General features: G+C 40.2%; 2 protein-coding genes across 2 annotated transcripts; one reads left to right on the forward strand and one right to left on the reverse strand.

Annotated features, from left to right (window-relative positions):
• Nucleotides 1-4181: 4181 nt before the first annotated feature.
• On the forward strand, nt 4182-15461 carry LOC145459128 (transmembrane 9 superfamily member 3-like). The gene is made up of 15 exons (XM_080337755.1): nt 4182-4396; nt 4453-4535; nt 5451-5566; nt 6238-6360; nt 8382-8545; nt 9480-9557; nt 9632-9763; nt 10214-10380; nt 10727-10821; nt 11539-11669; nt 12375-12583; nt 13450-13596; nt 14207-14290; nt 14581-14657; nt 15143-15461. Exons 1-15 carry the CDS (start codon nt 4325-4327, stop codon nt 15208-15210), a joined length of 1746 nt encoding a protein of 581 aa, XP_080193881.1. The 5' UTR covers nt 4182-4324; the 3' UTR covers nt 15211-15461.
• Nucleotides 15462-19121: 3660 nt separating this feature from the next.
• On the reverse strand, nt 19122-22594 carry LOC145459130 (transcription factor Jun-like). Its single transcript, XM_080337757.1, has one exon. It carries the CDS (start codon nt 22142-22144, stop codon nt 21071-21073), a length of 1074 nt encoding a protein of 357 aa, XP_080193883.1. The 5' UTR covers nt 22145-22594; the 3' UTR covers nt 19122-21070.
• Nucleotides 22595-23816: the final 1222 nt, after the last annotated feature.

A 23816-nucleotide genomic window follows, 5' to 3' on the forward strand; every position in this document is an offset into this window, starting at 1 on the left:
AATTTACATGCAATTCCCGATGATATTGACCAATTCAATCATTAATTAGTGAAATTTTTTGCACTTCGCGCGAATAGGCGAGAATAGCTGCCTCAGTAAATGGACACCGAATGTAGATACCTAATAGGCTATCAGCAAATAGCGGACAGCCTAATGGGGGTCTGGGAGTGAAGTTACCCGGAAGTTTGGTTTATCACCCGATGGAGGCCCAGGACCAACGTTTTTTGTTGGGGGGGGGGGGGGCTGACGGACGAAGTGTTGTTACGGCCCTGGTAACGAATAATTGTACCTGCGGGAACGCCCGAATATGTTAAATTATTAGTTACGTGCCCTTTATTTTCCTATACAACAGCTCACTCAGTGCTACTGGTAAATCTGATTACGTGGGCTGAGAGGATAAAAAGTTTATATAGCGACTCATATATGTAATTACCACCTATTCATTCATGCATTATGGAAAATTTTGGTACATAGGGCGACCAGGCCACACAAACTTTGCTGACCATCAAAATGACGATATGGGGTTCGTGGGGGCGAAGCCCTCAGAAGTTCGGTTTATCACGCTATGGGTGCGCAAGGCAATCGTTTTTAGGGGGGTTAACGAAGTGCTGTTACGGCCCTCCCTCTTACTCATTGTCTTTATTACATTCCTTACAATATGAAGTTGGGGGGCGCTGGAGAACGATAATTTTTGAAAGGGGGCGCTGGAAGAAAAAAGGTTAAGAACCACTGTTCTAAATGATAAAATATCACATATGTTCATGGTTCAAGACCTAGGTTTTCCGATGGGAGTCCCTTACGTTTCCTCATATTAAAATTTTCATCAAACCAAAACACCACAAGATTGCGATATGATGAAAAGATAGGAGGGTACCGAAACGACTTCGAGTAGTCTTTTAATCAGAAACCCACATTGGCCTACAGCATGTAACTAAGAGGCATGCACTGCACACTGTACTTCAATCAGGTTTATTAATATTTTCATCGTTTCAAAACATCACAAGACTGCAATACAATGAAAAGATAGGAAGGTGTCGAAACAACTTGGAGTAGTCATTAAGATCATACACCCACCTTAGCCTAGGCGAAGTAAATAAGAGGCATGCACAGATTGCACACTGAATGAAAAGTAATGCAGAGAATATAAGACGCACGCGACAAAATGAGGTGGCATGTGGCGGAGGGCGAGGTCGATGTTAGGTCGTGGTCCGGTAACCCTGAAGACTGGCTAGTATTGATTTAGAAGAAATTGCTTGTATTTAGAAAGAGTAACATAAAATGAAGCGACAAAAATGAATGCTGCATGTGTCGGCTGTCGGTATATAAGCAAGGTCGATGAGTCAGATTGTGGTCCGGTAATCTTGAGGAATGACTATATTATTGCATGCACACTTGGTTTGAAAGAAGGTTCATATAGAAGGAAGCGACGAAAATGAATGCGGTAGGCGAGGTGGATATGTCAGGTAAACTTGAACGTGTCTGATATCCCACTATCACTACTAAATGTACGCTGCCGAATTAGTTAATTATCGTAATCGACGAAATTCGATTTGGATTTTTATCGTTCGTGTATAGGCCTACATATGGATTTATTTTTAAACCTCACCTAGGCCTAAACGGTAGGCTATATTTTAGGTCAAGCTAGGACGTTACCGCCTACCGAACCAAGGGTAATTTACCATCATCAGCGGGGGCGATATTGTAGTGGTGACGATAGGCTAGGGCTACCATACGTCCTCTTTTAAGAGGATTTGTCCTCTTTTTTGACTTTTTTGAAAGTGTCATTGGAGGACGTAGCCTACGCCCTTTTGTCCTCTTTTCTGAGAATTTTGGTCATATTCATAGCAAAATTCGACTGAGATACCGTAAATTAGGCTTACCATACGTCCTCTGTCCTCTTTTTTGACTTTTTTGAAAGTGTCCTCGGAGGACGCCCTTTTGTCCTCTTTTTTGAGATTTTGTCCTCTTTTTTGAAAATTTAGGTCAGATTTAGAGGAAATAGCGAGTGATATGCCGCAAATTAGCGCAGAAGTGAAGCTCCGGCGGGTATTTCGGAGGGAAAAGCGGTGATTTTAGCTCTGAGCGAAAAGAAGACTTTTTTTTTTTAGTCATCAACCTGGCAATGTGGAGAGAAAAACGTTATTTTGAGCTCTGAGCGGAAGTGATGACCTTTTTTTTCTTTTTTTTTTTAGTCAACCGATCACGAAGTGGGAAAAATTTACCGGTTTTTGAGAATTCTTCTCCAGTTTTGCATGTCTGAAATTTCTGGAAAAGTGTCCTCTTTTTACATTTCCAAAATATGGTAAGCCTACCGTAAATCAGCACCGAAGTGACGCTCCGGTGGGTATATCGGGAGCTGAGCGGAAAGTTGACCATTTTTTTCAGTCAACCACCCGACAACGTGAAGGAAAAAACTGTATTTTGGGCACCGAGCGAGAAAGTTGACCACAAAGTGGGAAAAATTTACCATTTTTTAAGAATTCTCCTCCTGTTTTGCAAGTCTGAAAATTCTGAAAAAGAATCCTCTTTTCAGATTTCCAAAATATGGTAACCCTACGATAAGCGCCCACGAATCGAGCTGCCCCGGCTCGATTTCCGTCGGAGGTTCATCTGGGCTCCGCTTCCCCGCCGTCGCCGTTCTTACAGAGACAAAAAAGCCGTTATATGCCGTATCTTTGGAGATTTTGAAAGCTTGACAAACGTGTTGGTATTTGACTGTGACAGATCCTGTTTGTCTACGGATATTATTGTAATGGAAAAAAGGCTACACAGCATAGCGATTGAAGCATTTCGTCGACCTGTTGAGTGCATACTTCCGGATTTGGGGTAAAGTGGGGAGTCATAATTAATCTACCGCACATGAGAGTGAGATTATTTTGAGCGAGAGCTTGAAACATAATGCGAAAGTTATATAAAGTTGAACTATACAAATCAATGTAGGTACACTCGTACAGGTTTCGAAGTATTGCCAAATCCACCCTGGCCTAGTTTTGATCAGCTCCAGCATCAACCAGCGACTCAAATAATATCTTGTGCGCGCCATCTTGCGATTTCGTAAAAAGCATTTCATGATTCGCTGTTCGCATTCTACGTTGCTCATCAGCAGCATTTTGATTGGTTATGGTTAGGGAAGTTCGTATACCAGCCGCAGGGTAAATTTCGGTTCGAGCTCGGTGTTCATGGAAGGTTTGTAGGAGGGAAAATTAACGATGTAGAATGCGGAATTGTGTGTTTAACTCATGATAAAATATAGCTTTACACCTGTTACTGACAACGAGTCTTGAGTGGAATCACAAAATGTATCTGGTTTATGCAAATATGCCTGTTTTCTTACATATATTGGCATTTGCATTGTCCAATGTCCAGTCCGAAAAGTAGGAAGGAAGTGAAGTCTAATAGATAAATATCAGAAGTAGGCCTACCATTAACAATAGACATGGTCTCTAGGGCTCTTCAAAAATGTATTTTTTCTCAAATCATACTGGCTACTTGATAAAATCGTTGGGTTACGGTACCTAATTTAAGCCTACACACCAAATTGGTTCAATTCCAACCAGTGGCCGCATTGCTACAGGAGAAGAAAGTTTCTATTTATTATATAAAAATAAATAAAAAATTTGAAAATTTTCTGTTCACCCCATGAAAGTGTTTGGTTATCTATAGAAACGATGTTCACCAAATTTGGTTTAATTCCAAACAGTGGAAGCGGAGTTATTGCTGTCGAAAAATTTGGATTTGAATAAAATAGTATTTACGGTGGGCACCACTATAATAAATAATTGAAGAATTGGTCACCGTAAATACTATTTTATTCATAATCCAAATTTTTCGACGGCAAGAACTCAGCTGCCACTATTTTCATATTATAAATAGAAACTTTCTTCTCCTGTAGCAATGCGGCTACTGGTTGGAATTGAACCAAATTTGGTGTGTAGGCCTAAATTAGGTAACCTAACGATTTTATCAAGTAGCCAGTACGATTTGAGAAAAAAAGTCATTTTTGAAGAGCCCTAATGATCACAAATGTCACATGACCACTGACGGCTGTAATGTAAGCATCTACCAAGTTGATGAAGGGCAGAATCATCCAACTAAAACAACCCTACTAGTACTAACTATCAAACAATGGAGCATCTAAAAGGGAAAGGGTAGTTGTATAACTATTAATACACTCTTACAATGCAGAATTAATAATCAAATTGATTATGTTCAGGTGTAGTTACGGTAATAATTATAGATTTATGTAGCATGACTATCCAATAAACAATATTTTCACAATTGAATCGGATTACTCAGAAGCTTTTCTACGAATTCCTACCGAAAAATGAAGTCTTTGGTATTTCTGCAATTAATTCTTTTGACTGGACTTGTTCGCTGTGATGAAGACTCTCATAAGGTATGTGATGTCATCAGTCACGGCATGAAGTTTTGTGGAAACATGATTTTATTCAGTATCGGGATCAAGAGGATATTCTATTGTGGATGAACACGGTTGGCCCCTACCATAATCGGCAAGAGACTTACGAGTATTTCAGGTGTGTGTGACAATTGCTGCGAAAACTTGTGCTATTCCACTCGCATAGTTTTAATATTAATTTAGTGAAGGTGCAGGATAGTTTTAAATTGAGTACTATAGCTATGTAGATCATTGTGAATGCAGGCCTGTAAAATCATTATACACATTGCACAGCTGTCCCAAACTTTTACTGTGATGAATATTCCAAAATATTGCTGGGTAGTGGGTACTGGATGCAGTCATTAAATTGGGGCTTTGTGGCATTGTTTATTTTATAACCTTAGTGGTTTCAACATTTTAGTCACCGATAGGGCGTGATACTCAATTTCCAGGGAATTGAATTTAAATACAATGCATACTAGCTTGCAGTCTTGTTGAAGCACCTCCTAGAACAAGATCGTGTAAAATTTGTATATGACACACCCATTAAACCCGATGTCAGATCGCTCTTCGAGAATGCTGCAATAATCTGCATAGCCCATGCTAGCTGTGAAATATTGAATACTATTTTCGTCATGAAATTATGCTGTAGGCGACCTGTATTGTACCATGTCACCTAATAAGATAGGCCTATGAATATTTTTTACTTTAAGACTAATCGGTAATTTTTGCCTTTGTTTTCACTTCATTACTTCGATTTCCATAAATATCAGTAGTTGAGTAGCAAAACATTAATTTTATATATAATACGTTCAAATGCCTAACCACCTCTCCCTTCACCTATATATATATACTTGATTTGTTTTGATCCTCAGCGCTAACAAGTGAAAAATTGATTGCAATTATGTAAGCCATGCATATATATTATTACCGAATTGGCAAAAATTAATCCACATGTCATGTAGAACATATCCCTCTTGTCACTAACTACTTAATGCTTACTGTCACACCAGCTTTATAGACAACACGGTTTTTATGGTAAATTCTTCCACAGGCTGCCATTCTGCAAAGGCGATAAAGAATCGAAAATTGACCGACATCATGAGAACCTGGGTGATGCGTTACAAGGAGTAGAGCTCAAATACAGTGGCCTCGATATCAAATTTAAAGGTACTGCCTCATTGCAGCGTTACAACTCCATTTTAGAACTTCGAATGCTTGGATAGGTTTTAAGGCATTTTTATCCGATGTAGACATAGGCCTATGGTGTTAGGCTTCAGCAACAAATTCATCATGTTGCAACTAGTCATATGCTGGTTGATCTAAGTTGAGTTCTCGGCACCCCTATTTATCATGGTCATAACTTCGCAGTAAAAGTATCAGTAGGTCGGGGCATTCGATCCTCGTTCGGGTCAAGCCAAAGCCCTGTTTAACGACACTGGTATCCATGAATTCCCTGCTTGGCGCTCATATGCATTACTGGAATAGCTTGGAGGGGTAGTGCAAAACTTAAAAAGCCTTACAAGGCTATATATGCACCTTCCTTGTCCAGCGGCATATGCACATCATGCACTCATGGTATGCAATGCATATGCACAGATCGTGTGTATGTATATCATGAGTAGGTGTATATGCCCCAAACACAAACATTGTAGTTCTGAACCTGATGTTTATTGATGTATCATACAATATTACCAGGGCTAGGACTAATGTTGTGAAATGACCTCGATCTACTGGTGGGTAGGTATTATTGTTAAGCTAGAGCTTAATCATCTCCAGCAACCCTTTACCAGTTTGTGTCATAATATTTCAACAGTAATGAATCAATTGTACATTTTCAGAAAATGTGCCAAGGGTGCAGTACTGCACAATCGACTTGGATAGGAAGAAATACGAAACTTTCGTGTATGCGATTAAGAATCACTACTGGTATCAAATGTACATGGACGATCTTCCAATTTGGGGTAAGTCAGATGTCGGTTGTAATGATACGGAGACATTTGTTACAGTTATTTCTTATTTCACCAGTTGGTTTTTCTGTTGGCTAATCCTGTTGTATCATGTTAAGTGTGAGTGCTTTCCAACACCAGCTATGGAGCCCACATTTGATTGCAATAATACCCATGAGACTAGTAGGCTTGTGTCTAGACTTTCTGGATATATTTGCATTATTGTTTTACTTCCACAGTTATCCAAAGCCATAATTTTGAACTGTGTGTAGAATATTATAATCTAGAGACTATAGTTTTATTGACAGTTATGGCCTTTGCTTACTTTTCAGTAAATGTATTATTAACTCGATATGCCTCTGTGGTGTTGCTATAGCAGTCTGCTTCAATAAACGAGTGTATGCACCTGTTCTATTGTCAGGTTGCCAATCCTTTTTCTATGTTACGTGGGCGATGAGATATTTCAGCAATTTCATTGATATTTGAATCTGGCTGTTATAATTAATGCTACTGGTCTCCCTAGAGCGGAGTGACAAATACCTTTTAAACAATATTTAAGTGATGACATTATTATGTGTGATTGAGTTTGATGCCGGATATTACTGAATTATTACTGCACCATCCACCATAGTGATCTCTTACGACCAGAAATCAGAGATATGCATTACGGAATGAGTGGGTGCTTGCTCGATCTACTCAATGTTGTTAATAAAGAAAAATGACCTTTTTTAGTATGTCACGTCTGTCGTTGACCTATCATTAGTATATTTGAACTTTACTTAATCACTAATACCCTGAAGAGGCCTGTCGCAGCTACAAATCAGCTGCAATACTGTGTTGCACAACTCTCATACAGTTGCTATGCTGCAAGCAGGTATTGACGATTTCACTTACAAAAATCCATCCAATGCCGATATCAGCTGAATTTTTTTCGAAGTAACGTTTTGAAGTGGGAAAAAATAGCTTGGAATATTGTTGAAGGTAGACCCGATAATCTAATGGCTCCTTAGTCCTTCCCATCTGCACTGCCCAAGCACGTCAATGGCACATCTGACAAACTACCTTCCTCGACCAGTTACATTTCTTTAACCTATTCAGGCTTACCTGAAAGTCGTAACTTATTTTCTGGTTATACGATTTCTACTCTAGAACATTGATAACTACTTCAATTTGGCCAATGTGGCAGAATCATGGCATGTAGTGTATATTGTAGTGTCTTGTCGTATCTGTGGCTGTGCGTGAAACTTATCCAAGTTACGATTCAAAATTAAAACTGTTGTAAAGCTTGACTGTCTGCTATGCAATGGAATGCTCGAGGCTAATTTTACATCGGTCTCCGCGGTCCCTCGGTTTGCTGTGAGAATAGCGATGAACTGTGATATTGGCTGATAGATAGTTTTAGATATTGACCAGTACTGATGTTGCTGATTGATTATACTGATTTAATCGAATAATCCTATCTTTTATGGCATTTCAATTCTAACTGACGTTGCCAGTATTGAAACGAGCAATGAACAGAAACCGCATACTATTTGTGTCGATATAATCTTTGAAACGATGATTTCCTATCAATTGTGTTTCCACTTGGTCCTTTTCGTCGGTTGATGGCGGATCGCTTGTTCTCCTCTCTTGTTTGCGCAACTGTCAATGAATATTCTGAAAATTGCAATTCTGAATCGTTATGAATAATGAAAGCTGATTTAGCAAGGGGATGTACGAATGACATTTCTCTATGATATTTCATTAGGTTATGAGCGTGTATCTGCTGATGTCATTTTCCACCATTTGTCACATAAACGTTATGTATTCAACAATTCAAATAATTTTATGCTACTTGGCTTTTAGAGAACGTTTATTATACCAACAAATATAAGCAATTAAGCAGCCAGAACATTTTTCAAATTTGCGGTGCCAATGCACTGCACTTTTTCTGAATGTCACTTTGGAATTTCGTGCCTGAGACTACCCAGAAAAAATATAACGCCCTTCTTCAATCTCATACCCTTTGTTTTACTATTTGAACTAAACCATTCCAGGCATCGTTGGCGAGATTGGCGATCAAGGAAAAGAGGAATACTTCATGTGGACCCACAAGAAATTCGAAATTGGCTACAACGGTGATCAGATTGTGGACATAAACCTGACGAGCGATCAAAAAGTCAAGCTGGCGCCGAATATTAAAATCGAATTCACATACGAGGTGACAGATTGTCCCATTCAAATCGAGCTTATATGGCTGTGGCCCGTGAGAACACTTTGAAATCAGTTTAATGAAGGGTGTGACCGTACAATTTTTTCACAGACACTCGGTACGAATGCTAACTGTTTTCAACCATTTCTCTGGTCCGATTTGGATGCTGTTGATGCCGTGATTCTTCCGTGTTTGACCGTACACAAAATAAAGTCGCTTTGGCCGTTTCTGTTGAAACGGGGCTGCCCACATCTCATCCAGTAATTTACGAGATCTAATGTCGCAGACTTGTTGTTTTGAAGTTGATTCATTCTAAAGTGGTAGAGATCATGTTTTTCGATATGCTACTTTTGTTGCATTAGAATTCAATGGAATTGCCAAAATTACGTACCACTGTGGTTCGCAAAGCAGGGTTTTATTTTCAGTTTCTTGCGAAGTTGAATTTTTTATCCATGGACATTGATGCTAAAGCATTTTCACCTTGCCAAATCGGCAAATTTGCTCTTCATAGTGTGATATTTGAAAGCTATAGCCTACGTGGGCCTAGGCCTGTCTTCTGATTGATTCTCTGGGAAAGAGATCGTGCTACACCCAAGGATTTGACTTTTCCATTTGACAAAATTAGGTAATATTCCATCAAAACTGTTTAGTAGAAATAGTATAGAGACCAAATTACCTGAGTATTACAAGTAGACAAAAATACTGGAGCACTGAAAGTAGTTTTGCCTCGTCACTGATGACCGCCGGCTTTTAGAGATGCAATGAAGACTTGCCGAGCTTGATTAAGGGGCAACGAGTCGAAGAAGTTCACGAACCATTGATCTACCCGCAATACAACTGATTTGCAAAGTGTTTGTGTAGGCTCTGAAAATATACGCTCACCAGCACATTTTCAGGTCGTCTTGTCCCGAGTGTGTTTTGTAACGTCACCGATTTGTTTCAGGTCACTTGGAGCTCGTCCAATGTCAATTTTCACGACAGATACGAAAAGTACCTGGACCCCAGCTTTTTCCAACACCGGGTAAGCAGCAGTTTGCAAATTTACGTTTCCGATCCTGATGCGAAGGGGTTGACCGTGCGTTTTCCGTTTTGCAGATTCACTGGTTTTCTATTTTCAATTCCTTCATGATGGTTATATTCCTGGTCGGTCTCGTGTCGATGATTTTGATGCGAACGCTACGTAAAGACTATGCCCGGTATAGCAAAGAGGATGACCTCGACGACGTGGTGAGTTACATCATAATTATCTCGCTATATCATGTCAAGGCTGTATGCAGAAATTTATCATATACAACCCCCACTGTTATTCCCAGGGGCGGTGAAATTATGTCATCGTAGAAGTAGAAGTATTGACATAATTTTCTACTCAAGTGCAAGTAGAGCTAGTGATTTCCAAGTAAATATTGTGACCCCAGCTTTGTGTGAAAGACTGAAAATTATAAAGCAGATGTAGCCTAAAATCGTAGTTACTTGAGGAAGCAGGTCAAGTAATCAAACCTACTTCAGTACTCAAAAAAGCAGAAGTACTTGTTTACCAACCGCCTATACCTAATCACCAGTGTATCAGCCGACAAAAGAAAACTACGTCGGAACACTCCAGCTTTCTGATCTTGTTATGAAAATTTTGATCCTGCCTAATTCTGATATCCCCGGCATACGTTTTTTTTTCCTTTTTAGGAGCGAGATCTCGGTGACGAGTACGGCTGGAAGCAAATTCACGGGGACGTGTTCCGGCCCGCCTCCTATCCGATCTTGCTCTGCGGCTTTGTGGGCTCCGGCACGCACGCGTTGATGAGCGCTTTGGCCGTGATTGTGTTCATTATCGGCGGCAACCTGTACACCGAGTGAGTATTGAACGCGACTCGACTTGTAAAATTACTGGTAGCGGAGACGCGCTGCACTGTGTGTTGGTGAACGTCTGGTTTCGTTGCTTCTATTACATAGTAAAGAAGGGTTGGACACAACGAGTTGAGTACTCAAATCCGAATCGAGTAGTAATTGTAACAATTTGATTCGAGAAGCAAGACACCCGTGAGCTTTTCGAACGCTCAAATTATGCCCCCCGTTGCCACTATGATTTATTTTATGGGCCAAACCGCAACAAAATATTGCCCCCCTATGTTCCCTTTGCGACGAAGCATATATTTACTGTGTGTGTTGAATGTTAACACGTGCTCTCGTGTCTTGCAGGAGAGGCACAGTTGTGAGTACCGGTATATTTGTGTACGCCGCTCTGTCACCGATTAACGGATACGTCAGCGGGGCGTTGTATTCGAGAATGGGAGGTGCGTGCCGGCTTTGGTTGTTTGCTTCGTATTATGCACACATCAGTGTTCTTTGCTCTGTGTCGGCGAAGGCATGTTGATTTTGCACTACCGGCTGGTATTGATATGCGTCCACTGCCGCTTAGCTAGTGTTAGAAGTTGCAATTATTACTGCTTTCAACTTGAATCTCTGCTTGCGTGTCGACGCTCTGTCTGGGCTCCTTATTGTCACCTATTCTGTGTAGGCAGAGCCGTACAAAAGCCTAGAAAATATGCGTACCATGATATCAGTCGGTAGATAGCAAAACATTGTATTGGGCTTGTGTAAATGACCGTAGTTGTCAGCGTCAAATAAAAGGCTATTTCTGTCGTGTACAATGCACTTTACTGATACATTTTCATGATTTGTTGCAATATGCGATATCGTTACAATCGCTGATGATTTAGCCTATATCTTGGGAAGTTGTCAAGAGCGGCTGTACATGGAAATGTTGTGAATTATTGTTCATCGGAATTTAGTTACGCGACTTCAAGCATTTTTGTGCCATGGTGACAAATGAAAATCCGAGACGCTCTCTTCAAGTTCCAGTATTCTTCAAACTCGCGATTTTTGATTTATGCCCGTACTTGTTCGTCTACTTTTTCTTCTATAAAATTAGCATTTTCTATGTCTGATAACGATTGTTATTTGCTATGAGTTTGCTCAAGTCGATTTTCATTACGCTCTTCTTTCTTCAGGTCAAAAATGGATAAAACAAATGAATTACAGCGCCTTGCTGCTGCCCGGATTGGTTTGCGGCACCGCATTCTTTGTGAATTTCATCGCCATGTATTACCACGCGTCGAGGGCAATACCGTTCGGAACAATGGTAAGACCTATTGTTTAGACCTAACGTTATCATCACCGCTGATCAAAGTGCCCTAGTTTGTAAAGCTTCGATCTGTGGAATGGGCATTTTAGAACTGAACTTGCCACATTAGGTAGGCTACTTGAAAGATATGGTATGGGGCCAAGTTATAGTCTTCTCTACATGCTTGAGGGCAAACCAGCTGAACGTAATCCAGCTAGAACCAATTGATCCTTTGGGGAAAAGAGCTTCCTTTTTGGTTGCTCAAAGGCAATGAGTATTCAGATTTCCGCTGCTTTACTCGAATTAGTTGCTTGTAATCAATACCCAATTTGGTTTCGAGTATTCATTTTTCTACGCCCATCGCTACTGACTGGTCTTGCGCAGTGATATTCCCATCGTCATCACAAGCAGACAATTTTCAGGCCTGCTGTTTTAATGCCAAGATTATACTTTGCCGTACGATAGTAGGCTTTTTGGCTGCTGTTGTGGTGAAATTTTATTAACGTCATCATGAGGTACATTCTAAATGTGTTTTAACATTTTTGGGGTGATAAGATAACATCGCGAGTATAACAGAGACATTGAATATTGTATCATTGCCTTTACTGGACTTAGCACTTACAATTTGAGAGTTACTGAAATATTTCTTTTGCATTTGAACCAAAGAAGACGGTGATCTGGTACTCGCGTGCTTTGTTGATAGCGAAATTCACTCGTTTCCAGATGGCGATGGCATGCATCATTCTCTTCGTCATAATGCCGCTCAGCCTGGTCGGAACGATATTAGGGAGGAACATCTCCGGCGCTCCCAACCATCCTTGCAGAATCAACGCCGTGCCCCGGCCGATACCGGACAAGAGGTGGTTCATGGAGCCTCCCGTGATTGCTGCTTTGGGAGGCGTCCTTCCGTTCGGATCTATATTTATTGAAATGTACGTGCTCTTGTGTTGGCGTGTTGTTGACTTTGTTTTCCTTGGCGTTACGTAGTAACTTTATAAAGAGGGTAGCCCTTGCGATGCCAGCTGGAATTTTTTCAAATTTTCATAATATGGATTGTAATTAGGGGTGGGCAAGATGATGCCTAATTCGAATCAAACCCCACTCTACTAACTGACTTGACTCGGTGATGAATTGAAAATGACTCGAGTCAAAATTATAACAGTGAGATTGACTTGTGACTTGGTTACAACCCTGCACCTGCAGTACACACATAAGTCTACCGAATATGCTTGCTATCTCTTCAAGTTTTAAGGGTTCTACCAGAACAAGTCTTCTAACATAAGTAGCCTATTGAAAGTTGTCAAAACCGATTTGCCCAATGAGAAATTAGAAAGCACCTGCATTGTGATTATCCCAGTTGATTCACTCTGAATATCTGTTTCAATATTTGAAGCATGTGACATGGGCATGGGGACACTTGAGTGTGATTCTGTAACTGTAGCCATGATATGTCTATATTCACCTTGATGCTGATCTTTTCATGACATGATCTACTGTTGCTATAGTTTGGGCAGGGTTCCTACCCTCTATCACATGTCCATGTCTCCCCGTGCTGACTTGTCGCCATGACCAAGAGTAGCCATGCACAAGTCCCGCTTGCTATTTGACGTTTTTTCTGCTACATTCTTCAATGTCTCACAGCGGGTTGAAGTTTAAAGCATAGTCCAGCCCTTGAAACCCGAACCATACTTCCTGGGTGTGCTTCCGTCAAATGTCAGTTCTTTACACACATGCGTTTATACTAGCATATGCCGATCGTGTCAAGGATGTTGAAAAGTATTGTATGGTTTTTTTGCAGGTATTTCATTTTCACATCATTTTGGGCTTACAAGATTTACTATGTTTACGGCTTCACGCTTCTTGTCCTACTAATCCTGGCAGTCGTCACAATCTGCGTGACCATCGTCTGTACGTACTTCTTGCTCAACGCCGAGGATTATAGATGGTAATTTACCCTTCCCTTAATAGTCGTGTTAGCTTTGCGGTATATTTTGTTGAATGTACCTCCTATTGTTTGAATTTCACATTATTTGGTATGTGAAATGTCTGTTACTGAATGCATTATTCGTTGATTAGCCTACTTAAAACCTAGCCCATTCGCCTGCCTTCTTTGAAACTTGTACCTGGTTACATTTTGAACATGTTATGTTACCAATATCTACCTGATAACTGGCCGCTAAAGAAGAGTTTCCGTGCGTGAATGATGGTGTCATTTTAGACCATGCTAACTTATGAGAGTGTATTGCCCGTTGTTCAAATGTTGGAAAATCACAGGATTCCAATTTAAAACGTAATGTTAGTAATATATTGTGAAATTCTCACTGTAATTATTAGCTACTGGTATGGAAGCAAACAATAGTCTACAGACTGTTTGGTGTTTCCACCGCATACCTTTTCATTTGTGATCATCTCGAGTTTACGATACTCACACAGAGCTTATTTTATGACGGCAGTGGTATTCTGATGAACGTGCTGCATCACATGTACTGTATTAGATTCAAATGATCCATAGGTCTTTGATTAAATTTGATGGTATGTTGTATTTCTCCGTTCAGGCAGTGGACAAGTTTCTGCGCTGCGAGCTCAACTGCAGTATACATCTACATCTATTCATTCTATTATTTCTTCTTTAAGACAAAGTAAGTAGTGACATTTCATCGTACTATGTCGGTTGTGATTTACATGTTGAATCATTGAAATTTGCTTTTAAAGAACGCAATCACGGTCTAGATTACGCTGGAAGATGTATTGAAGTTTTTGATCTCCTGATTATTTGAATAATGTAAAAGCAACAGAATGTGTAGAATTCAGCCCAAGTTGTGAATCGTATCTGGCCTAAATGTCTGAAGATTTTGCATTTTTTGTAGATAGATTTCACAATTGTGTTGGATTTTTCTAAATTTCATGGTATTAATTTTATTCCTCGTAGGATGTATGGGCTCTTTCAAACAATTTACTACTTTGGATACATGGCAGTGTTCAGCATCGGTCTTGGATTGATGTGCGGTGAGTGTAACTTTACTTTCTGAATTCACAGCCGCGAATAGAATGTGATAGTATGTTATTTCCCTGTGACGACACAACTCGTAATGATTGTATCTGATACGATTCAAGTGATCAAAGTGTTATATTTTGAAGAAATTTGCTTACCGCTCCCCCACACATAATTTAAGAGAACTTAGTTCACTGGTATGGGGAAGTTGATGTACAATACACATTATACAATTGAAAAGTATATTCATATTGAAAACATTATGAAAACAAGACGTTGTCGGTATTTCTCCTGTACATTTAACACGTAGCGCCCTTTCAATTTTTGACTTGATTAATTATATGTTTCCACAACGTCATATTGGATCTGTGATATCACAGCCATTTTAAAATTCAACCCTCCCGGATCTTCTATGCCTATTATTACACACTGTACACTTTCAGTTCTTAACCCCCTATTCTCTCTTCCGTCGCGACCTAATCATTTCTCTCTTCGTCAGGCGCTCTCGGTTACCTCGGCACGAGCCTGTTTGTTCGGAAAATCTACATGTACGTGAAGATCGATTAGGAATCGCGTTCCGTCGGAACGGCACCGAAGACACGACCGGAAACAGCAGGAAACATACTCGAGAAGCCGAAAGGACTTCCGGCACTTCCCTAGTTCCGTCCCTCCCGACATGCGGTCTCGAAATTTGTTGTTGATTCGAGGCGCGCGCGCGCGGCTCGCGTCGACTATCTCTATACTAGCATTTATATCGTTGCTTTGACTTGCTCCGTTACGATACCGGCTGGTCAATGAAATATAGCCTTAGATTTTAACGAGACGTGTGCTGTGGATGTGATACTAGATAAATCTGTGAGCTGGAAACGATTGATGGATTTTGTGCGCTGTATCACCATTGGAGGTTTGACCCAGGGTTGTAACCAAGTCACAAGGCTCCAAGTCATTAGCAATCTCACTTTCACTGTTTTGACTCGAGTCAAGTCCAGTCATTTTCAATTCACCACCGAGTCAAATCCAAGTCTAAGTCAGTGAGTAGAGGTAGGGTCGAGTCAGAGTCATAGTGTTGTGACTCGAGTCACAGTCCAAGTCATTGTGTTTAATGGTCTGTTTTGAGTTCTATCCGGTTCACCTCACTTTTTGGAACTCTGCTCGAGTGATGTAGAATGGTTCGCATTCATAGTATCGTAATTTTCCTCAGTCCTAACGGTTTCTGGCCTTACTTCCCAAGTATCAGGACTGATAGACGAAACACGGATGATGTGGAGACTTCAATATTCTTTGAAGTTACAATGAAATGTTTGTCTTGGCCGTCCTCGAGTCGTGCACGATGACTCTAGCACAGTGGCTCCCAAACAGTGGGGAATTCAATGATTTCTGGTGGGGGATTGACGCATTTGCTCAAACTTATATAGAGGACAGTCTACATATTCACGGAGTTACATGCGCATTGCGCAATTACCGTTACCAGTTAACTGCTCTGGAATGTATGTATCGAAAATTATATGGCGTGCTGTTCACAAAACCTCATCTTGTGGCCAATGATGGCGTCGCAAACGCATCCAGCACGACTGGTTAGCCATGACGCTTTCGCGAAATTTTGAGCGTTACTGGTATCACTTCACAATAGGTTTTATGTTGCAGTTATAGGCGATTGTCTTGCGTACTGGTGCTGTTGTGTGTCTTGTGTAGTCAAACCAGCTAATAGCTGCTCTGTAATGACAAAAGTACTGGGTAGTGGGGACCAGGACCGTAACTGCCGCACCATAACTCCCCGCCGAATATCTGATTATTGGGTACCCTTCCCCACGAAAATACGTACAATTGATAGAAATGGAGACTTCGGCGTCGGCCATTACTGCGCCACGACGCACCAATGCATGAAGTTATAGGCCGTGTAACAAGCGACTCGAGAAGGAGTGCCCTTGTGGTGACCCAACACTTCGATGTATATACAATAAACGAGGAGTGAGGATAGGCGGGAGAGAAGCAACTTTTCGAATACAACCCCGCTGCATGGGAGAACGGATATCGGACGGTAGGTAATTTCATTTTGTCAATAAGTAATGTAATTCTTCAACGTCTAGTTATGAGTTACGACACAATTTTACTTTATTCCATGTCGTTTTGTACTTAATATGTTTGTATATCTAAAATGTGGTAAACTTTTAATGGTCATGACATTGTAATCTGCTGACATCGGACCACAGTGTCAGTTCTATAATAGAACTTTTATTAACAATTTCATCATTTCAAAAGACACTGCGATACAATGAAAAGACAGGAAGTTGTCGAATGGACTGGGAGCAGTTGTAATCAGTTAACGTCAGAATACGCAGATCAAAGGTACTTCATCTGATGTACCCGTGGGAAAATTAAGTCATTTTCAACTACCATAAACCATAAAAGTAGTTGACCGCCGTAGTAGCCAGGTGACATCCATAATCCGACATACCTTCAAGCACTGATTTAATGAGCCGTTCGCAGTTTCACGTTACGTTCAGTTCACACCTGCATGGCTTAATCTTTGAGACAAGCATAATCATCTTAGTCTGCTATTACATTGTTCAATAAATCCACGATTTGAGCTTGTGTAATCCGTCGTCTGACCCGTCGTTTTCATTAAGAAATCCTTCTGGGATTTGTATAGGAAGTTGTTATAAGGTTTTCCCTTGCCAAATTATCGTGTTCGCGCAAAAAAACTACTTTCTACATGACAGAAAGTAAACAGTTCGTATTTTAACTTTAAATTAATCGGCTAATTTGGATATAGTCCAGAAACGTAACCACTAGAAGAGTGAGCAGATGGAAACCTACTGGCATGTTCCAAAATGAAAAGTACTTTCCTTATTTAGCTAGATAGACTAAGAGCACCATCACCGACGTAATGGAAACATCCATCGAAAAGAGAGCATCAGAGTTAGCTAGTTACGTTTCATTATAATTACTACTCGAATAGAGACATACACAGAAATTTCCCCTCGATCAGAGATAGTCTATATATACCATGTCTGTGGTGTGTTAGGAGAGTACTGCATTGCAACCAGGATATCATGTCTGTGGTATGGAGTGTGTTGGTACTGTGTTGCAACCTGGACATCATGTCTGCGGTATGTTGGTACTGTGTTGCAGCCGGGACATCATGTTTGGGGTGCGTTCATACTGTGTTACAATTACAACCCGGACATCATGTCTGAGGTATGTTTGGGTTCTGAGACTGTTCTGAGTCAAGTGTACCTGTTTGATGCTGGTGTGATCAGACTAGATGACCTTCATGGTCTTATCGATCATTCCTATCTAATACCGAATACTGTGCACGCATATTTTCTGTACCACCATCACTGCCGTTTGTTATGTATTTTGGTTCGATGAAAATAAAGACTCTCTCTCTCTCTCTTTGGGGGTGTTCGTACAGCATTGCAACCTGGACATCAAGTCTGCAGTTTATGGTGTGTTGGTACTACATTGCCACACTTGAAGACACCCAATAGTTACCCTAGACAAGATGTCCTTATGTTCGGTATGCTCCTTATTACCAAAATGGAAGGCACCCTTTGAGAAATTAGGAGTATTGCGACATTTGCGAGTTGCGCCTAATCCGCGGTTTACATTGTGGTCTTTGTAGTAGTCCGCTCGGTCCGCCGTTTAGCATTGCGAGTTCCGCTCGCTCCGTCGTTTACTATTGAGCTAATTTGTTATGGTCCGCTGTTTAGTATTGCAAGTTCCGCCGTTTAGTATCGACTTATTTTCTTGAGGACCGCCGTTTAGTATTACGTGTTCCGCGGTCCGCCGTTTAGAATTGCCTTAGAGACTGCAACCAGAGTATCATACAGGAGCGCAGCTCGCCAGGTATACAAAAACCTTGAATCGAAATGGATGAATGATACGCATTGCCAAAGCAAGCGCGACAAAAATGTTAAAGTAGAAGTAGTTGATTCAGTATTAGTCAAACGATGTTTATATATAAACTAGCAATAATACCATTTACGGGAGTTCGCACTGTCATTGGAATTGTGACTGCGTCATATTGAACCGATAATTCAGAGCTTTTCAGCCTTTTTGAGTACCATCCGCAATTCTTTTGCAACATACAGTTCATTCGCACAATCCAACCGAAAATTGTTTTATAAAATAAAATGAATAGACTTAACAAAGTTTCAGACTTAACAAATTTTTCTTTACATGTGCAACAAGGCGGCTAATAATTTAGGCCATTAAGTGTCTCCTGAAAAAGACAACTCTTTTCCTTCGTCTTGATTTCAACTATACCTATAGTACAATAAAACCATTTTAGGCAAAATAAGTTGTTGGGTGTTGTGCAAGAACTTGGATGTCTTTATAAAGAATAAATACAGGGTATTTTCCGCGAGTGAAATATACTTGCTGGCATAAATAACACCGTGTAACACGATTTTTCTTCCCGGGTTCTAATTGATATTTCCTGATCACTCTCACCTAGAAACTTCCAAAAATCAATATAGTTCATTTCAAACTTTGTTTTTGTGGTTGGTAGAGTATTTTTTTGAATTTTCTAGTATGTGCAATAGGAAATTGATATTTACCAAACTGTCTTTGATTGCTGGTACATGGTACATGGAAATTTGCGCATAACTGTATTAACTGTATCCGAATCAATGTTAAATGCAAAACTAAATAAATATTTCAGGCTAAAACAGTTCAAGTAGGCCTATAAAATCAGTTAAAAACGGGATGTTTTGCTTGGTTTCACCGTGTAACACGATTTTTGTTCCCAGGTTTTTAATTGATATTTCCTGATCTTTTTCACCTAGAAACTTCTAAAAATCAATATAGTTCATTCCAAACATTGATTTTGTGGTTAGGAGAGTAATTTTTTGAATTTGCTATTATGTGCAATATTGTACATGGTTAATGGTTATACTGATTAACCCTACAGGAAATGGATATTTACCAAACTGTCTTTGATCGCTGTAAGTCCATTTTTAATCGCTTGGAATCGACTAAGAAGTTATATTTTATAAATATATTTACTAAATGTTCTGACGCGTTAGTCGTAGGCTATCGATCACTTTTTCGCAAAGCAAATTACAACCAACTTTTTGCTATTTTTCTGTCTGGCACAGGGTTAATTTTGAGTTTGCGTAATAATAGGCAACGAATTAGAATTTTTGTTATTAAAATCAAATCACAAAACACATGCATTTGGTACATGGAAATTTCCACATAAATGTATAACTGTATCCGAGTCAATACCATCGTTAAATGTTAAATGCAAAACTAAATAAATATTTCTGGCTAGAACAGTTCAAGAATAAAATCATTAAAAATGAGATGTTTTGCGGGATTTTCTTTTGTACTCTACTTCACTTTCCCGCAATAATGCCCAGACATTATCTCCAATCATACTTTCATTCAACCAATTGCCCTTGGTACCTCCTTTCAAAATCTTTTGTCTTCATGCAATCGCTCCCCTTGTTATTCTGAATAAGCTTCCATATTATCTTTAAACTCGTGAAAGTGAGCATAAAGCATACGTAGTTTCATGGACATTCTGCACCCCATGTTTCCATATGGCTTTAACAAATTGGCAACGGGTTCGGCATAATAATCTTCTTGTTATAGCCCAAGAACCCATTCACCACATCTGCAAAGCTATTCCAAGCCCGTGGATAAAATGTGGATAAAATTATTCGACTTGAGAATCTTTTTAATTTGTGGATCAATAAATACAACAGCTTTTACTTCAGCTTTTGATATGTCAGGAAATAAGTTCTGGAAAAACTGGAATGCGTCACCACCTTTATCTAATGCTTTCACAAATTGCTTTATAAGGCCAAGTTTTATGTGAAAGGGAGGCTTAAGCACTTTGTTCGGGTTAATCAACCGAGTTTGCTTTACGTTTTTCTCTCCAACAACATATTCGTTTCGCTTTGGCCGTATTTGCTTTTTTAGTGTTCTGTGGTAGCCTTACTATTCCAAAGGCAAAGGTGCCAAGGATACTTGGAGAACTCCCCTGCATACCCATCAAAAACGCTACCATTTTTAGGCCTCCAGTTACATCCCAGTTATATTTAAAAATTATCAATTGCAAATCATAAATCACAAATCACTTATGTGACTTCTGTGTGGAATCTTGGAAAATATCAAGAAGGGTGGGCAGTGGGCACATGACAGCTCGCCACTTTATGATACGCTGCTCCGTGTTCTTTTTTTTTTAATTTTCAGACTCGCGAGTTACGCGCAACACAGCTCTATAAAACATTTCTGACACACGCGATTTCAAATTGGTGTGCGTTGTTTTCCTCTTCGAATCGCATATGTAGCTATCCGCATTTGTACTACTATCTACTCAGATTGTAAGGAAAGGACTATTCGGTGCCAACCATTTTGACGACATGACATATCAACATCGACGGTTTTCAATTTCAAAATAGTTCGTAGCAGCGGATCAGAAACTGACTTGTTGTTGTGACATCATTAGCTGGCAACCGGAATTTACGTGAGTCATAACCTTTGATTTCAGCTCGGCCACCTGCTGCCTTAAAATATTAGCGTTCGTCGATAATTCCATATTTTGGTTCTTGAAGTGGTTCACTTTGTCTACTAGCCAGGAGATCTTTTGCGAATTTGGTTCTCGGCATTCGCTGGCAGCGACGCTGACAGCGACGCGGTTCCGCTGCCTTTTTCGCTCGCTTTTCATCATTTCTTGGTTTACTAGGTCAATCGGTGACATCGGCGTGGTATGCGACATAACCGGCACTGTCTGCGGTGGCTCCTCTTTCAGCTGGGCGATAACGGGATTGGTCATATGGTGAGCAGTACTGCCGAACGATTGCCTAACTCCCATTCCCGACGTTGGTTGGTTACTGTAGTATTGGTCGTGTAAAAACGGTTGGTGCTGCCTCGCCATTTGTTCACTGACGCCGCTTGTAATAACAGAATTATATGGCGACCCAGACATGATGGCGTCCGACACGTGTATTCTAGACCCTGTTATGTCGGGATCGCTGCCACTTCTGGTTTTTATCCTTTCCAATTCCCTTTCGAAACCTTGTGCGTACATCTCCTGCTCTTGCGTGACTTGGTGAACCTTTTGCTTCATGTAGCCGCCGTTGCTGTGCTGGCTATGGCTTATTAATCTCTCGATATCGGGTGAGCCGAGCTTCAGCATGCTGATGTCCGGTGATGCTAGAGTGTGCGCTGATTGCAGAGTTCCGAATGCGTTAGTAATAACACCGCAGTGTTGCTGATGTTGGCTGTTACTATTGTAAGGCACGACGCCTGACTGAGTTGCTATTACAGTATTTTCGATTGGCTTCAAGTGCTGTTGCTTAAGCAGGTCGCGCGGCGATAAGTCCAAGTTAAGTCCCTTCAACGTCGTATCTTTATTAAAGTTCGGATAATGTCTGCCGATGGCTGCCACGGCTCCTATATCTGTACTGCAAGCGCTGCCGACAGGGCTCGGTGATGACTGCTGGTCGTAATTAACCAAGTTATCTTCGTGGTAGAACGCTACTTCCATCTGGACAGAAGAACACGGAAACCGGTGTGGGAGAACACAAGAGGAAGAGCTGGGAGGATTTAGGTGAACCAACTCTTCGAGTAATCTGCTCTCACGCCTGTGTCTGGGTGTATGACTCAGTACCCGACTGACCCTATGGGGAAACAGTCAGTCTTTAAAGCGGCGTGGTTGAGTACTGCTCATATGGTTCTATACGACGAAACGGATTTCTTCTACTTCTCCGAGATGCAAGTATTGTAGTTTTCTTCCAAAAGTCGATCTTTTGTGATTGCTAATTTGTCAACTGCTTCCAAAATTGCTGAAAAATTGCAGTCGATTTAAAATATATCTCGTAGCTAAAGTTCTGAATAGAAATAAAAATTGAGTTAATGTATTCCAAACTTTTTAAATCTAGACGCACAGCATTCTCTTTTCTTGTATCTGGTGCAATAAAAATTAACTTAGGCCGGACTTGTAAGCCCACTGCGTGCGCTAACCCTCAGGTAACCTAGCCCATTTCCAGATGTTATGGAGGACGCGGATTGTGGAATAACACAGATGTTGACGAGTGTAAGGTTTTTGAGCTGTTGAGCTCGAAAGAAGTTATAAATATTAAACCCTGCATTTTTCCCGTACGCTTAGAATGACGTAACTTGAAGTCACGTGAATGAAGGTAGGGAATATGTGTCGTAAACAAGTTTGTACAAATCGCTTCATCGGAGATTTCGGTTTTCTAGATACAAACTACGCTGGTTCAGCAGAAAAACATTTAGTGTAACAAAAAAAAATTTTCACTCGCTAGGTGGGCAATGCGTGAGTCTTCAGTCAATATTTCGTTTGCGCCAGATCCTCGTATTTTGAAAATTCACCCGCTCGAATAGTCGAGCTTTATCGTATCAAGCTTTCGTCAGTAAATCAAGATTGCGTCTATATAGGCTATATAGCCTACGAATCTGTAACTGTTCCGTTTTTACTAGCCGAGTTGTAATCACAATTCGATATCTTCGCCATTTGGCGATTGGTAAACGTACCAATGAGAAACAACCAGTTCCGAAATACCGCATTGATCTTAATTTCTGTCATCACGATAATCGAATTACGTTTGTTTTGAAATTGTAACAACGCCCTTTTCTATGACACGACGAATTTTGAAAAAGTCATGTTTATAAGAATGGTTTGCATATCGCGAAAAATTACATATACCACTCATATTGATACTGCTACTCTATTGATCAATATTTTGTTTTGTCCGTTTTCGATTTTCAAACGAGGAAAATTTATTACTCGAGGTACTCGTCACTTCGCCTACTACATTTAAAATTTAAACTCATCCGTCTTTCAATATCGCAAATAACACCGATAAAGAAGTATGCAATCAAACGCGACAAGTTTTACTTTAGTAGGATATACGAATGATTATCCCACACAACTCATTTCATATCAAAGGTATATAAAATATATTTACTGCACACAAAAATAATCGACTTCACTTGATATTCTTATGCTACGAAACTGCAGAATGGTTGGTTACGCTTTCGAACTGTTTTGTTATCTCAAGAAATTTATGTTATGATCGGTGTATCCGAATATTCAAATAACCCATGCATGGTTCCCATACTTCACAGTGAATATATCGCTCTGTTGTCATGCATACTGTGTTCTTTGTTGTATCGATAGCATCAATGGCAGTTGA

This window comes from Botryllus schlosseri, chromosome 16, assembly GCF_051294905.1.
Source record: "Botryllus schlosseri isolate E-star chromosome 16, Bs_hap1, whole genome shotgun sequence".
Classification (NCBI taxonomy): Eukaryota; Metazoa; Chordata; class Ascidiacea; order Stolidobranchia; family Styelidae; genus Botryllus; species Botryllus schlosseri.